Source organism: Sorex araneus, chromosome 8, assembly GCF_027595985.1.
Source record: "Sorex araneus isolate mSorAra2 chromosome 8, mSorAra2.pri, whole genome shotgun sequence".
Classification (NCBI taxonomy): domain Eukaryota; kingdom Metazoa; phylum Chordata; class Mammalia; order Eulipotyphla; family Soricidae; genus Sorex; species Sorex araneus.
In genome coordinates, this window is record NC_073309.1 from 56287916 (window position 1) to 56305164 (window position 17249).

The 17249-nt window shown below is 48.2% G+C and overlaps 1 protein-coding gene and 2 pseudogenes across 1 annotated transcript; 1 reads left to right on the plus strand and 2 right to left on the minus strand.

Annotated features, from left to right (window-relative positions):
* The first annotated feature begins 6353 nt into the window (after nt 1–6353).
* Nucleotides 6354–7292, plus strand: LOC101551330 (olfactory receptor 5-like). The gene has a single exon (XM_004616990.2). The coding sequence runs from the start codon at nt 6354–6356 to the stop codon at nt 7290–7292; it is 939 nt and encodes a 312-aa protein (XP_004617047.2).
* An 884-nt stretch (nt 7293–8176) lies between these two features.
* On the minus strand, nt 8177–14946 carry LOC101551064 (olfactory receptor 5-like; annotated as a pseudogene).
* A 117-nt stretch (nt 14947–15063) lies between these two features.
* LOC101550794 (olfactory receptor 5-like) lies at nt 15064–16088 on the minus strand (annotated as a pseudogene).
* Between the last annotated feature and the right edge of the window lie 1161 nt (nt 16089–17249).

Below are 17249 nucleotides of genomic sequence, written 5' to 3' on the forward strand. Positions count from 1 at the left end.
CAACCTGGGGGTTGGGCTATGGTGCAGGATCTGGGTGTGTACCTCAGAAGTCCTGAGCACTGCCAGGTTATCCCTGGAGACCCCAAACACGCAAGGATGGTCTCCAGCACTGAAGAGATAAGCAGCTGAACCTTGGCTTCATCTGCACATGCAAATACATGCATACACGTTTGTGCGTGTGCATGCATACACACATGGGCCTGGGTTGCATGAAGTGATATCAGTCAGATATCACTTAGAGGCTCAGAGACAAGACACGCGAGAGGAATATAGAAGCATGGAGGCCCAAGGCTCACTCAGTCTCGAGGCCAAGAGCGGCTGCCAGAGGTCTCCTTTTATTCTATTTTTTATCAGTTACATCCTAATGAATTCATTACAGAGAAAGAATCACTAATGAGAGTACAAACAGGTATAGGATAAGCATTCGTCAGAAGAACATCAGGGTATACACTGTCCTGTCAAAGCTATGCTGTCAAAGCTATGTTGTCATGATTAAAACGTCAGAGGAAGATATGGAGCTAGACACGTGGGCTCTACAGATTATGTCCCCCACATTCTTGTAGCTGGTTACAAAAAAAACAAAGAGAAGTCTCATACTGATACTTAAAGGTTAAACCAGATGAAGGATGTGTAAGAGAGGGGAAAACTCCTGCTTTGTACTGCCAAGATAATGTATGACCAGGTGGGCATATGAGAGCATGCTGTACTTTCCAGATCATCTGGACTCACAAGCTTCAACTTGCCCATTTTGTTAAAAGTGGGGACCCGTTCTGCTTTCTGCTTTCAGGGCAGTGTCCAAGGACTCATCCTTAATGATCTGGATTAGCATCAACATACGAACACTTGTGCACATTCACACATGCACATTCATGAACCCATGTGTGCTAACATGCACATGAATGTGCACATGCATATATCATGCACATGCATACACATGTGCACATACATACACATATGTCTGTATGCACACATGCACATGCACACACATGTGTGTATAGATGCAGGCATATACACACATGAACACATTGGTCCTTCCTCTTCTGCTTGGAAAAGTTGTCACTAACCCCATTTACTATAGGCACCAGCTCATGCCCTAGAAATTGCTTTATTCATTTGGGGGTTCTTAGGTAGTTCTGTATGTATATGCACATGTGTATGTGTACACATATGTATGCATGTGTGTATGCATGGTGGGAGTTAATGTCCTAGGGCAGAATAAAAACAGGAGAATGGTGGGAGCTGATGTCCCAGGGCAGGCTGGGTGGAGGGCGGGAAGTGCAGCACCTGATCCAGCAATCCTGGAGAGAAAAGAAAGTTTGGCCTAGGAGTAGCACGATCTACAGGACTTGTGGAGTGTTTCCGACTGGACAGTGTGAAGGTTGTATGAGATACTTCTAGAACCTTCCAGAACTCAGGCACTAATTCTCCTATTTAGCTGCTAGGTCCAGATCGATCTGCACCTGGGCTTCCCCGTGCTCTGACCCTCACCTCCTTCTGCTTCCCCTTACCCCACACCTGTTCTTTTTGGATGGTTCTGCTGCACTGGACTGGTGAAAGCTCAGAGGTGATTTGTCCCTTCCCTGAACCCCCGTGGAGAAGCTGGAAGTTGTAACTCAGCTCCCTGGGGAGGGGGAGATTTGGATTCGCTCTGTCTTAAGACCTGGTTGGCCGAGAGCTGCTTGGAGGACTCCACCCAGACTACTCCTTTCCTGCACAGGCTCAGGGGCTTTCCCGTCCGTGGACTCCTAAACTCTGGTCAGTGATCCTAGGAAGGAAGAAGAGGGGTTGTGTGTGGCCCCAGGCCCATTGAACAGAGGTGATCAGGTGAGGAGGCTGAGGGGTACTCTGTGGGGGGAGGTGGGAGGATAAAGGCTGAGAGCAGAGGAACAGATGGGTACAGGGCTCAGGGATCACCCAACTGTGTGCCCAAGAATTCGGTCTGCAGCCACTGTGCTGCTCTCCACTCAACTTTTGTGCCAGAAAGATCGGGGCTCCCTCATGAGGAACTTTTCTTCTGAATCTTTCTGTTTGGTTCTTTTGGGGTGCCACACCTGGAAGTTCTCAGGGATCATTCCTGGATCCTTGCTTGGGGCTCACTTCTGGTTCTGTGCTCAGGGTCACTCCTGGAAGATCTCGGGGATCCTATGCAGTGTCAAGGATTGAATCCAGATCAGCTGATTCCACCGCCCTGCCCTATACTATCTCTCAGGCTGCTGGAATTTATTTGCTCTTACACGAGAGAAGCAAAAACACCTCTTGGAATGTAAGGTGCTGGCTGTTAGTTCTGGCTGACAGAAACGTTGTAATTCTTGGGCAGGGGCAGTGGAGAAACATGGACAGATGCAGGGTTAGGGAAGATGGACAGACCCAGGGGAGGAAAGATGGGCAGATGCAGGGAGAGGAAAGATGGACAGATATGGGTGGGGAGAACATGGACAGATGCAGGGGGAGGAAAGACAGGCACAGAAGAGGAAAGATGGATAAATGCAAGAAAAGTCGATCTGAGGACTGAAGCCTGGCCAGCAGGGAGAAGCGTGGAAGGAAGAGGGCAGTTCCTTGGGGAAGGGCTGGGGGTGCCTGGCAGGTGACCAATGCAGCCTCAGGCAGGGAAGACTTCAGAGGTTCAAAGGCATCCCCTCTGCTCTCTGTCATCTCTGGGGCTGGACAGAGTTCGGGAGGCTAGGTGCTCCAATTCGACCTTGCTGTCGGCAGGTGCCCTGAGACCTCTTGTGTCTCTGACATTTGACCAGTTTAAGGCGGTTCGGGTCAAAGGGTCCAAAAGCCTTCACCTGGTCTGGCCCTTGTCCCTGCCTGAGGGAGCCTTAGCTCCAGGCTCACTATTGCTCAGTGCCAGGTTTGGCCCCGCATCTATCGGCTCCCACCCGTCCTGGGTCCTGTGATAGGGACATGAAACCAAATGTTTTCAAATGTCTCTTTCAGGTCTCTTGCTTTACCTTGCCAGAGAGGGAGGTGTTTTGTTGTTGCTTTGGGTGGCGGGGGGTGGCAGGGGGAGTGCACACCTGCAGTGCTTGGGGGCTCACTCCTGGCTCTGAGCTCAGGAACAGTCCTGCAGGGCTCAGGGCTTCATATGTGGTGCCAGAAAAGAAACTTGACTCAGCTGCGTGCAAGGCACGCTGTACTATCAGTCCATTTTTTCCACTTTTTGTTTGTTTTTACTTTTTGGTCAACATATGTCCCCAAGAAAGAGAAAAAAATCATATCCCAAAGGATGTACATTTTTGAATTAATGTTTTTGAGTTTTTGAGGTAGATGCCAAGGAGTTAAAATATTAGCTCATATGGGAATTTTATTTATAACTCTTTAAGGGTTTCTCCACACTGTTTTCATAAACACTGGCCCTGACAGTCTCCCATAAACAAAGTGCTGCTATGGACACCCAGCCTCAGGAGGCATTCCACAGGAAGGGGACCTGGGTCCATATTTGTTTGCTTCATTTTTTGATTGTATGTCTAATACTGTTTTTAAATAATTTTAATACCATTTTTATTGAGGTACTGGGCTTTATGATATGGTTAATTGTGCTTTTCATCATCCCAACAGCACACCCATCACTGCTTCCCTGCACCAGAGTCCCAAGGGGCCCTCGGTCGCCCCTCACATGTAAGCTTAGATGTGGAGACACAGTCTTGGCTGTAGGTGCCTGACCAGGTGCTCCCTCACTGGGCTCCTTTAGAGCCAGTGAGACAGATCTCGGTCTTCGTGCACTTTGGAGATGGCACACCTATACACAGATGAATGAAGCCAAACTCCTGAATTTCCACAAACTGTAAATTAAATATAAGTTGATATAGTCTTTTCCAAACACTTTATATATTTTTATAGCACTGTAACACTGTTGTCCTGTTGTTCATAGATTTGCTCAAATGGGCACCAGTAACGTCTCCATTGTGAGACTTGTTACTGTGTTTGGCATATTGAATATACCATGGGCAGCCTGCCAGGCTCCGCTGTGTGGGTGGAATACTCTCGGTAGCTTTCCAGTCTCTCTGAGAGGGATGGAGGAATCGAACCTGGATCAGCTGCATGCAAGGCAAACGCCCTACCCGTTGTACTATCACTCCAGCCTATATCTCTTTATAGGTATATAAATGAAAAAATTATATTATGAGCAATTCTATGCTAATACAAGTTTAAATTTGCACAAAATAGATAAATCCTCCAAAGAGTATTTCTTTCTTTCTTTTTTTTTTCTTTCTTTTTTTAATGTAGGAGTACTGCTATTTATTCAGCCATTGATTAAGCTGACTGAATTGGTCATGAGCTCCACATTACTTTTTTTTTATTGAATCATCGTGAGATACAGTTACAAAGCTTTCATGTTCGAGATTCAGCTGTACAATGATCGACACCCATCCCTCCACCAGTGCACACTATCCACCACCAGTGTCACCAGTATATCCCCCCTACCCCAGTCATCATCCTGCCTCCATGGCAGGCAATTTACTTAATACTCTCTCTCTCTCTCCTTTTGGGCATTATGTTTTGCTCAAATTTTCCCACCACCATTTAAGCCTGCCTGCCGGGGGGAGCACTGCTGTGTGTGGCCACAAATCCAAATTACCCAAACAAGCAAAAAACCCTTAATTACCAATAAACCTCCATTACATTCACTGGACTCTGTCCTTTCTTCTTGGCGGAGTTTTGCAGAGCCAAGGATGTGGGTGCTCTGCCCGCAGCACCCCTAACTTCCCAGTGCTATGAGGCAAGACACAGTTTGTGTGGCACTGTAAGTAGGGGTGATATGCACGCCAACACGAGACTGGAGAAAAACTAGTCAATGCAGCTTTAAAGACGACAAGGCAGTTCAAGGATCACTGATATGACACCGTTGCCACATTAATGGTGAGTGCAAAGCAGCAAGGACAGGAGAAGGTGCAGAGTGGAAGGAAATCACGTGATAGCAAGGGGGAGATTAGATTCACACTTATCTGTGCAGAGGAACGTGTCCTTGCATGGTCAAATGTGTTATACTACACGTGAAACATAACAGCACTGCTCATCTAGACACACATTTCACATAACACATGGGTGCATTTGTGAGTAGGTACAGGATATCTCAAATCTGTCAGAGCAATTACTTCAATGATGAGGATTCTTCTCCTCATCTCCTTTGTACTGTTTGAATCCCAGCCACTTTTATGGGCTAAAACCTTTTAAAATTAACATGTAAATGGCATACAGTGAGGGATGCTAACATGACCTTTCAAGATCACATTAAGACTTTTATGGAAAAAGACTAAGCGAGTGCCAAGTGTGTCACAGACCCTCAGCAAATGTTCTCCATCCCTAACCAGGCTCATTTAGCTGCAACAATGCCCTCCTATCTTCTTTTCCTTCTTTTTGCTTCCAAGTTGTGCTCAGGAGCCCTGGGATGCTCCCAGAGGATGGTGGACTGTGGGCTAGTGAGCACTGCCTGTCTTTGTAGTGTTTGATTACATATGCCAGACCCTTCCCAAGGCTATTTCCTGACTTGGCTGAGGTAACCTTGCTTGCTCTCCTTCCCGTGTTCCTCCAGCCCTGAGGGTAATAGTGAAGTGCAGGTTGGGGGTCAGACTTAGTAGAGGCCAAGCAGCCAAGGGGCCACATGAGTGTTCAGGCCCAGGTCAAGTTGGCGGTTCTAACAATGCAGACCAATATCCAAGAGATGCGTCCTGGTCCCACTGAGGGAGCCTGCACTCCTTGCACTCACTCCGTTCGGGCCAGAGAATGGGATGGAAGGGGCTGGATTACCCCAGAGACATAGCAATAAGGATGGAGAGAGCAGTTTGGAGCTCTGGGAACAGATGTCTGAGGGGAGAGAAATGTCAGTACTGTCCCTGGCAGATGTGCCTTTGAGCAGGGACACTACCTGAAGTCTTGAAGCACTGGGGGCACATATGAAGATGAGAGAGGAGGACCAATGGGGCTTTGATATGTGGGCGGAGGAGGAACTAAGATGTTTAGCAACTGGCAAGATGCAGAAAATTGGGGACATGAAGTGAAGGTAAGGCACATACTTCACATACTTCTCAATCTCACGGTACGGGGCTGTGTCTAGAACGTCTCATAGGAAAGGAGATGTCTACCACACGGGGACAGCTTGGTTTATCCTCGTGGAAGGAATAACAGGGGTAGAGTGTCAGCTGGGTGAGCCGGGTTTTGATCCCTGACACAGACCCCTGTGTGTGGGGCATGTCTGCTGTGGCCTCTGAGCCCTGGGGCTGGCTCCTGGTACACGAGGAAATTAAGAGACCCAAGAGACCCAAGAGGCATTTCCCCGAGTCAGAGAGCTAGAGGTTGAGGTCTTGGGACAGAGCTGTCCCACTCACTCCCCAGATGTGTTTTGTCCTCAGATGGAGCACCCTGTGGCTAGGGTCAACGGGACGCGAGTGCAGGAGTTCATCCTGCTGGGCTTGTCCACAAGGCCGGGTGTGCGTGATGCCCTATTTGTGGTCTTCCTGGCGCTCTACCTGCTGACGGTCCTGGAGAACATGCTCATCATCTACCTCACCCGCAGACACAGCGAGCTCCACAAGCCCATGTACTTCTTCCTGGGCAACCTCAGCTGCCTGGAGATGAGCTACGTATCCGTGACTGTGCCCAGCCTGCTCGCGGGGCTGTGGGCAGGACCCTGTCACGTCCCCTTCACCGCCTGCATGACCCAACTCTTCTTCTTCATCTCCCTCATCTGCACGGAGTGCACTCTGCTGGCTTCCATGGCCTATGACCGCTATGTGGCCATCTGCCTCCCACTGCGCTACCCATTGCTCATGCGACCCCAGGTCTGCCTGAGCCTGGCCCTGTCCTCATGGCTTGGTGGGCTGCTAGTGTCGGTGATCAAGACATCATGCATTGCCAGCCTGTCCTACTGCGGCCCCAATGTTCTCAACCATTTCTTCTGTGATGTGTCCCCTCTGCTCAACCTGTCCTGCACCCACGTGGCCCTCACGGAGCTGGTGGACTTCATTTCAGCCATTGTTATCCTCTGGGGGTCTCTGCTCGTGGCCATTGCCTCCTACGTGGCCATTGGCAGAGCTGTGCTCCGCATGCCATCGGCTGCTGCCCGGCGCAAAGCCCTGTCCACCTGCGCATCCCACCTGGTCGTGGTGGGCATCTTCTACTCAGCCACCATCTTCATCTATGCCCGCCCCAGCCGCATAGAGGCCATGGACCTTAACAAGGTGCTATCTGTCATCTACACAGTGGTCACACCCTTGTGCAACCCCGTCATCTACTGCCTGAGGAACAGGGAGGTGCACTCAGCTTTTCGGAAAACCCTGCTCTGCTCTTGAGTGCGACTCGGTGCCGGCACCATCCTGCTTGTGTTTCAGTTCAGGTCTTATTCACAGACTATCTAAGTCATTCATGAAGTACCTTATAGGTAGTTCCAGAACCTTCAATTGTCCAAAAGTCTCCTGTCTTCTCCTCCCCGCCCCTGCCCACACATACATACTGGAAGTCACTCCAACCTCAAATAAGCCGCAACTCTTCATGTCCGTGGATCTGCCTGCCCAGGCCTTCCCATGATTGCGATCCTGAACCCAGAGGCCATCATGTAACTTTCTTGCACTGAGCTTGTGCTTTTGAAGTTGGCGCATGTGGAGGCAGGTACCGGGGCTTTGTTCTTGATGTTTATGACTGAATCATATCTCATTGCCTGGATGCATTGGGATTTCTTCCCCTTCTCATGAGTTGGTAGATATCTAGGCTAGTTGCTTTTGGTACAGTGTTTTGTGCTGCAATACTGTCTCCTTTGTCTTGGGTACATACCTAAGTATAGATGTTTGGGTCAGATGATAACAACATATTTTTTGAGAAGAACTACCAAATTTCTCCAAATCATTTAACCCCCTGCTCTTTTTTTAGTGTGGTAAAGTTTCTTTAACATTTAAATTTTATTTTCATAAGGTTGTTCACATTAATAGATTACATTCAATATTTCAACACAAAACCCACCACCATCACACCTTCCCACCACTGTTATTTTAAATTTTCCCACCACCCTTCAAGCCTGCCTGCCACAGGCAGCTGCTAGTTAATTTATTTTCTATTGCTTATTACAAATATCATGAGAGGTGATGTGGCCGCTTTTGCAGCTGCACAGTCTTTGAGTTCTAAAATTGTAAATCATTGGGGTCCAGAGACATCTCTGTAGGGGGATAATAAATTTTGAGATTCATTTGTGATTCTCTGGATCAAGGCCATTGGCACACTTAAATGTCACCTGGAGGCAGTTCGTGGGCATAACAGCCAGGACTCCAAAGGAGCGGGAAGATGGGAAGGGACAGCTCATCCCCGCTGCCAACACGTGTCTGGAGTCTTCAGTCCCTGCTTCTGCATACTTGGGTTTTTCTCCTGGAAATTGTGGCCACAAGGGGTTCATCTGCAGTGGGCAGCGAAGGGACACCTGGTCCATCTGAGGTGCCCTGTCAACCCCCTGCCAAAGTGAGGTCAAAGAGGTCATGAATAGACAAACTCTTAGATGGGAGAACTCAGGGATTTTCTGGGTGCATGGGGAAGATGAGAGTCACATTGAGTGAAACTCTTCCTGTCCCAGACTGGGAAACATTCACATGATGGTGACCACAGAGTGGAGATGCCTGGACAGGCCCCGGCCAGTTTTACTCATGGCAGTGGAGTTCTAGCTCTGGCTGTTCTAACTTACATGCTTCCTTAGTATCCCACCCTGGGTATTCACCAGGGAGACAAAGATTCAGCAAGTTAGAGCATTCTAATACTGTGAAATCATGCGACAGTATTTTCAAAACTAAAATAGCTATATATTTCTAGATGGGCATGGAGGCCTGATATATTTCTAAATGAAATGTGATGTTTTAGAGGAGAAGGTTTGATAAAAGTCTAAGCTTGGAAAATTCAAAGTTGGAATCCAGAAAGTCTCCTGTGTGTGGCAGATTCTTCAAGGCACAGCCTAGCGTTAGAGGAGGCTGAAACCCTGCCTTGCACATCTGAGTAATGATAATAAAGATGTAAATTATAAGAAGTTATGAATCCTGTGATGTTTCTGGTGGTAATGTACAATACACCTAAAAAACCTGAATGTGATGAAAGCCATTTTATTCTGTCAGTGTGCTGTTTTGGTTTGTCTTTGTTTATAGGCCACACATGGTGGTTCTGTGCTTAGGGCTCACTTGTGATGGAGCTTGGGGGACTGTATGTGGTGCTGGAGATGAAAAGCAGGTTTGCAGCTGTACCCACTGTCCTGTCTCTCTGGTCTCTCAATACAGGATTTTTGTCTTTTTTTTTCAAGAAAGCTAGTCAGGCTGTCCAGCCACCGTGACTGGCCACAATGAAGCTTCCCTCCCCGCTGTGGATAGGGACATGTTCCCAGTGTGTCACGGGTTGTCCAGCATGGTCTGAGAGAGGTCTCATTGGTACTAGGGACTGTCCGAATATCTGACAGCGTGGGCACACACCTAGGGCTCCAGTCTCCCACACAGCTGCACTAAGCCATGTGGACAGCGTTGGGCAGTGCAGCCACTGCATGTGGTCCAGTGACTCATGGCTGTATTGGGAGGTGCCTCTGAGAAATAATGGTTTGTGGCTCTGTGGATTTGCTGACGTGATTCACTTCACACCATGGGTAGACTGAGGTCTGTTTCACATCTCCCTTAACCCAGAAGCCAAACACACCTTTTCTTTAAAGAACTTGAGAAGAAGGTTAGTGGGGATGGTCAGAACCTCACCAAGCTTTAGCTCAGAACCACCCACCCCACAGTCCATCAACCACACACGTGCTAGTGAGAACCATGGTACTTCACAGCCCTGAGAACAGGCACCAAGTAAAGCGAGGCTTGGGAGAAGATGGAAGAAAGTACCTGAAATCATTCTAACATTTTAATTTTAAATAAAAGTTAAAAAAAGTAAAATAAAGCTTCTGTAGCTCTGGGATTACTCAGTGGCCAGAGCTCCTGCCTTGCATGTGTGAGGTCACAGGTTTGATGCCCAGAGCTACCACACATGCAGAGCACCTGAGCAAACACAATACTGAGCATGTGAGCATTGAAGCCTGGCACATACCCCGCTACAGGTATGTGACCTCTGACTGCACAGTAGGTCACATAAGGGAGGTGCAAGTGGATGTGTCATATACTATAAAAAAATAAAAAATCATTTTTCTGTAGGGGCTGGAGAGATGGTACAAGGGATGGACTACTCGCCTCAGTTTGATTCCTGAGCACTGTCAGGGGTCACTCCTCAGCACTGAGGTAGGATAGGCCCTGGACACTGCTGGGTGTGGCCCCTCCCTCCCACTCCCAAATAGGAAGGAAGGAGAGAAAGGATGAGACTTTTGTTTCATTTTCACAGTCTGCAGCATCACTGGTACTTGGTGCAGTGCCTCATCTTATCACCACCAAAGTACCTTTGCATCTTCACCAACATCCTCATGTTATTTCCATACCAGCTCTAAAAGCAAATAACTTCAAGTCCATTGTGCACTGGGCTCTGCACGCCTGAGACCCTGGGTTTGATTTCCAGCAGTAAAGGGTTCCCTGAGTAGCATCTGGAATGACCCCCAAGCACTGAGCTGGGAGCGGCCCCCAAGGCAAAAAAATAGAAAGAATTCTAAATAAGCTAATAAACTCTTGGGTTGGAAGAAAATTTGCGAAGAAAAAGGGAAACATAATTCTGAGCTGGGTGTGGGGATGGGGCAGGAAAAGCAGTCAGACCTCCTCCCACTTCTCATCTTGAGGAAGACGTTCAGATGTTGGGGTGAAGCTGCAGGGCGCCATGGGAGCAGACTAAGACTTCAGGGAGGGGCTGAGACAGTGGTCTCCCTGCCTGTGGCCCAGGTGAGGCTGAGCAAGAGATGTCACAGTGAAGTGCTGGATAGTGACAGGTGCAGGGTCACGGAACATAACCAGACACCAGGGGACCTTGGGAGAGGGGTGGGGGATTTTGTACACGTTTTTCTTTTTTTTTTTTGGTCACACCCGGTGATGCACAGCGGTTACTCCTGGCTTTGCACTCAGGAATTACCCATGGCAGTGCTCAGAGGACCATATGGGATTCTAGGAATCGAACCTGGGTCGCCCGTGTGCAAGGCAAACGCCCTACCCACTGTGTTATTGCTCCAGCCTCCAATTGTGCACACTCTGGGGTGGGTCCGTGTATCAGCACCATGAACCCTGATACTATAGCAACTACCTTAGCTTGAATAAATTAAAAAGTGAGGACTAAAACGAAGATGATAAAACATTTTATTTTATTGTGATTCAAGACAATAGGAATGAATCACAACCTTGATAGAGAGGAAAGACCAGATAGGGTGTTGGAGCAGCAGAACAGTGGGGAGGGCACTTGCCTTGCATACTTCTCATCTGGGTTTGAACCCGACACTGCATATGATTACCTAAGCAACCTCAGGAGTGAGTGCTGAGCTCAGAGGAAGAAGTTCTGGGCACTGCCAGCTGTGATCAAACGATAAAAAAAAAGAAAGAAAAAAAAACGTCAAGGCAAGGACTCACTCAAGCATGTAAGTTTTTCTGGATGGTGTCTGGATTTCCTGCACATCTAGTGGGAACGGGCTTCTTCAGTGATTGGCAGCGCCCGTATACATGCACTTTATTCTTTTCACTTTGCTTTTGAGAGGTGGACATTGTTCAGTGGATGTTTCAGAACAGACACTTCACTACTGCACCTTCACTGCCCACATGAGAAGGCACCCACAGTGTCTCCTGGACATGTGTCCAGCAGTGAGGCATGCCCTGCTGCAGTGGGCACTGGCATGTTTCCAACAATTCCCAGTAAAATAGGCTTTGCACTACAGATTAGGGTCTTTGTACAACACTGGTGAAAATTCTTGTGCTTTGTGTGATGCACACATGCACACACACACTGAAACACTGAGGGAACGGTTGTCTTCCCAAGGTACTAGCATCCTTGCACTCACTGACTGCCCAGCTTCACCTCATCCCTCAGTGATTTCTCTGTTCCCAACTGTTTCCTCTCCATCAATGGTCTCTTGTATTTCCTCGCTTATTTATACATGGTCCTCATAGAAGGCATGGCCGAGATTTCCTCTGGGCTTCTACTGGCCCCTGAAGTGTGTGGATGTGGTTGTGGACATGAAAGAAGTGGGAGGCATCATCCCTGGTCATTGACACTGGGTAAGGGGTGCAGGTGTTCCGAAGAGCCAGAGCCGCCAGCATCTGCTGGTTGCTCAGACAGTAGATGATGGTATTGCAACAATCTTGCAGTAAGGTTTAACTTGACAGTCCGAGGCATTTAAGACAAACTCTCGAGAAAGAAATATACATTTTTTGGGAGGATCACAAAACGTTCTCTGGAGGTTTTTGTGTTGTGGCCTGCCGGAGAGCATGTTCAGCTCCCTTTTATTAACTAGGTTGATGTTTTAACCAGTGATATTCAGCCACATAGGCAGAATATGCAAATTAACTTAGTCAACTGTAACAGTATCAAAGTCAGTTACACACCCAGAAGTATAGTCAGTTAAAGTAACAGTAACAGAAAAACAATGTTTACAGCCAAGCCTAGCTAGGCCTGAGATTATGGGATGTTGTATACCAACAGATGAGGGTGCAGCTGGATGTGACCACTGTGTAGATGACTGAAAGTACCTTGATGAGGTCTGTGGGGTTGGGGTGGCTGGGCCAGGAGTCCATGAAGAGGACCAGAGGGTAGAAGACGCCCACCATGACGAGGTGGGACACGCAGGTGGACAGGGTTTTGCACCGGGCGGCAGCCGATGACATACAGAGCATAGCCCTGCAGATGGCCAAGTCGGAGGCAATGGCCATGAACAGGGACCCACAGAAGATGACGATGGCTGAGATGAAGTCCACCACCTCTATGAGAGCCACATAATGCAGGACAGGTTGAGCAGAGGGGACACGTCACAGAAGAAGTGGTTGAGGACATTGGGGCCGCAGTAGAACAGGTTGGCAATGCATGATGTCTGATCACCAACACTAGCATCCCGCCGAGCCACAAGGATAGGGTCAGGCCCAAGCAGACCTGGGGTCACAGAGCAATGGGTAGCGCAGTGGGAGCAAATGGCCACATAGCGGTCATAGGCCATGGAAGCCAGCAGGGATCACTTGGTGCTGAAGAGGGAGATGAAGAGTCAGGTCATGCAGTCAGTGAAGGGGATGTGGCAGGGTCTTTAAACCCCAGAGCCGTCCTGAGGGGTAGGTGGCTTGGGTGGGTGCTGGAGCTGGAGGAGGGGACACAAAGTCTGTCTGGCTCTAGGCCACGTCTATGCGTTTGGGCTTCTCTCCCAGGTGCTGTATTGGTGCATCCGTGGCAAGACTAAGCGAGGAGTTATTACACTATCGCCAGGACAGATTGCGCCTCTGACATATCAGAAGTCCATAGAGATTTGGCCAGCCCTGCCCCAGGGTGGGCAGCCCAGACATCCTGTTTGAGTCAGCTCTCTGCAGCCTGTGAACTGCTTTGCTCTGACACAGGTGAGAAACCTACAAGCTGAGGCCTAGTGCCTGCACATTTTTCTCCTGTCCGTCGTTTGAACTCTGGAGAGCTTGATGCTGAGTCAGAGGGATGGCTGACGCACTGGGGGCACAAATGGTCTGAAATTCAAGGAATAAACAATGTTGTGTACAACATTGTGTTCTTTAGTCCTGGATATATGAGTTTTCCAGGTTTAGCTGATACAAGCACTTCTGCATGCTCATCTTTACCTAGGTTTAGGAATGAATCTCTATGACACAATAAACCAGAATTGAGTGGTCAGTAGGAACACGAAACTTTTGCATATTAAACAATGGTTGATTAACCATCTCACCTGGTCTCACCCTATTTTATGCTGTGCCTCCCAGTGGGGTTCTCACCACTGGAGGCTCAGGACATCCACCCTCCACTGGTAATTTTCAGCCAACCCTATCAGCGGTTCAATGTACGAACCCAAGGACGTAGTGCTGCTTGGACCATGTGGTGCTGATGCCTCAGTTTTCCCAGCAGTGCTCAAGGAACCAAGCTGGGAATTGAACTTCCTATTTCCATTCCAAGCATGCTAGTTTTATACCCTTCATTTCCACTGGTTTTCTGAAATTGTTTCTATTTTTCAAAATTCACAAGTGAGAAATGATGTCACCATTTAGATGTGCATTTGTGTGCAGAATTACACACACACACACTACTATATTCCCTCAATTATGCACCTAGGTGTTTTTTTTAAATTTTATTTATTTTTTTATTAGTTTATTTTTAATTAGAGAGTCATCGTGAGGGTACAGTTACAGATCCATACATCTTTGTGCTCATGCTTCCCCCATACAAAATTCGATAACCCATCCCTTCACCAGTGCCCATTCTCCACCACCAGTAAACCCAACATCCCTCCCCCCCTCCCCAGTCCCGTCTCCCCCCACCCCACCCTGCCACTATGGCAGGGTATTCCCTTTTGTTCTCTCTCTCTGATTAGGTGTTGTGGTTTGCAATAAAGGTGTTGAGTGGCCATTGTGTTCAGTCTCTAGTCTGTATTCGGCCCACATCACCCTTCCCCCACATGACCTCCAACCACATTTTACTTGGTGGTCCCTTCCCTGAGTTACCCAGAATGAGAGACCAGCTTCCAAGCCATGGAGACAACCTCCTGGTACTTATTTCTACTATTCTTAGGCGTTAGTCTTATAGTCTATTATTCTATATTCCACAGATGAGTGCAATCATTCTATGTCTGTCTCTCTCTTTCTGACTCATTTCACTTAGCATGATACTTTCCATGTTGATCCAATTATATGCAAACTTCATGACCTCATTTTTTCTAACAGCTGCATAGTATTCCATTGTATAGATGTACCAGAGTTTCTTCAACCAGTCATCTGTTCTAGGGCACTCGGGTTTTTTCCAGATTCTGGCTATTGTAAACAGTGCTGTGGTGAACATATAAGAATGCACCTAGGTGTTGAGAAAATGAGTAATCTACACTGGGGATACCCAAGTCATTGTGAAAGCATCTGAAATTGAGATTATGTTGCATGGAAAAGCTCCTGCAAAACCAGGTTGGGACTTGTGTTCGTATTGTCAGGCATGCAGAGTCCTGGCAGGACATTTTTGCATGGGTCACCAGTGTGAAGCCACAGGACTTGGAACTGTGGAGCAGAGAGAACCACCAGCACCCCAGGAGAAGGTGCTGAATTTGTAAAACAATACTTGACTCCAGGTAGATGGCATTGAAGAGTTTGACATACTGTTGATGGGGTTGCAAAAAGATGTGACCACTGAATAGATGACCAACAGCACCTTGTTGAGGTCCATGGCCTCTATGTGGCTAGACTGGATGTAGATGAAGATGATGGCTGAGTAGATGATGCCCACCGCTACCAGGTGGACAGAGCTTTGCAGCAGGAAACCTTGACAATGGCCACATAGGAGGTGATGGCCACGAGACTCACAGAAGATAATGATGGCCAAGATGAAGTCCACCAGCTCTGTAAGGGCCACGTGGGTGCAGGACAGGTTGAGCAGCTGGGACAGGTCACAAAAGAAGTAGTTGAGGACATTGGGGCCGCAGTAGGACATGCTGGCAATGCATGATGTCTTGATCACCGACACAAGCAGTCCGCTTAGCCACGAGGACAGGGTCAGGCCAAGGCAGACTGGGGGTCGCATGAGCAATGGGTAGCGCAGTGGGAGGCAGATGGCCATGTAGCAGTCATAAGCCATGCAGGTCAGCAGGGAGCACTTGGGGCTCATGAGGGAGAGGAGGAAGAAGAGTTGGGTCATGCAGGAAGTGAAAGGGATGTGGCAGGGTCTCACCCACAGCCCCAAGAGCAGACTGGGCATGGTCACAGATACTTAGGCCATCTCCAGGCAGCTGAGGTTGCTCAGGAAGAAGTATATGGGCTTGTGGCACTAACTGTGGTTGTGGGTGAGGTGGATGATGAGAACCTCTTCCGGGAGCATCAACAGTAGAGCGCCAGAAAACCCCTGAAAAGTACATTACTTATGTCTTGTGTTGTGGAAAAACTCAGCAGGACAAATTCCTGGACCCTGGCTAACAAGCCAGCTCTTAGGGCATGTCCATCTGTAATGAGACAAATAATGTTTGGAGAGACAGAGTAGTAAAACAATGAGCCTGAATGCATTAAGACACGAAACGCTTGCCTTGCCCAAATCTGTGGGACATTTTCTGTTTCCTAAAATGATGCTATATTGTGTGCTCACAAAAGAGGCCAGCGGCGCTCTATCTCTCCTGCCGTCCAAGTTCAGTAGTCTCAGGCTGCTTCCCCCACCCCAGGGAGGCTAATGGAGATGGGCAGGCGAAGAAAGGAATGAGTGCCAGACTGGCCGGTATCAGTTGCAGTTTATTCCAATCTCCGTCCCCCCTTCTGCTTCTCCCTTCCAGATCTTATAGTCTTAGTTTATATCATCATCATCATCATCATCATCATCATCATCATCATCATCATCATCATCATCATGTTGATCGTCGGATTTCTCCAGCGGTCTCAATAACGTCTCCATTCGTCCAAACCCTGAGATGTTAGGAGCCTCTCTCTACTCCTCCTTCCAATGATGCCATGCTGGAGGCTCTTACAGAGTCAGGGGAATGAGAACCAGCTTGTTACTGGTTTTAGCTTATTAATACACCATGGGGACCTTGCGAGGCTGTCCCATGTGGACAGTAAACTCCCAGTAGTTTGCCAGGTTCTCCCAGAGAGAGAAGTAGGCTATAAGATATCTCGCAGCCGAAAAGTGGCCCGCGCTTCCAGGAGCTTGCTTTTAAGTCTCTGGATGCTGGCCGTTGACAGGATTACACAGCACAGGGGGCAGTCCCTGGGTGTGACCGCCTAGCTACTGGGAAATGGGAAATCTGGGTGAAGCAGGCCCAGTCCTGACCCGAGCAGCCTTGGAGGTCTCAGCCCACACACCTGGGTTCCTCTGCCGGTTCCTTCATGCATGAGGTTCATCCGAACGTGTGGAGAGGGGCCTTGAGCATGGCTGTGGCTAGGCTCCAGAGGTTTACATAGTTTATATAGCAATTAGTTTATATAGCAATTACATAGGGCAGTAACATAAAGGTGGGTTGGAACATTAACAAATCAACAAAGAGAGGTAAGACCACTCCTTAAAGACAAAATCTCATCTAAGGAGATTACTGGAGATCTGCTCAAGGGTGGGATCCAAACAAGGGTGTGTCGCTTTCTTCTTTCCTCAACTAGCAATCCACTTAAATAGTTGTAGTAAATCTACTTCTAATGTTTCTAGCAATGTCATTATATATGAGCACAGTAAGAGATATAAAC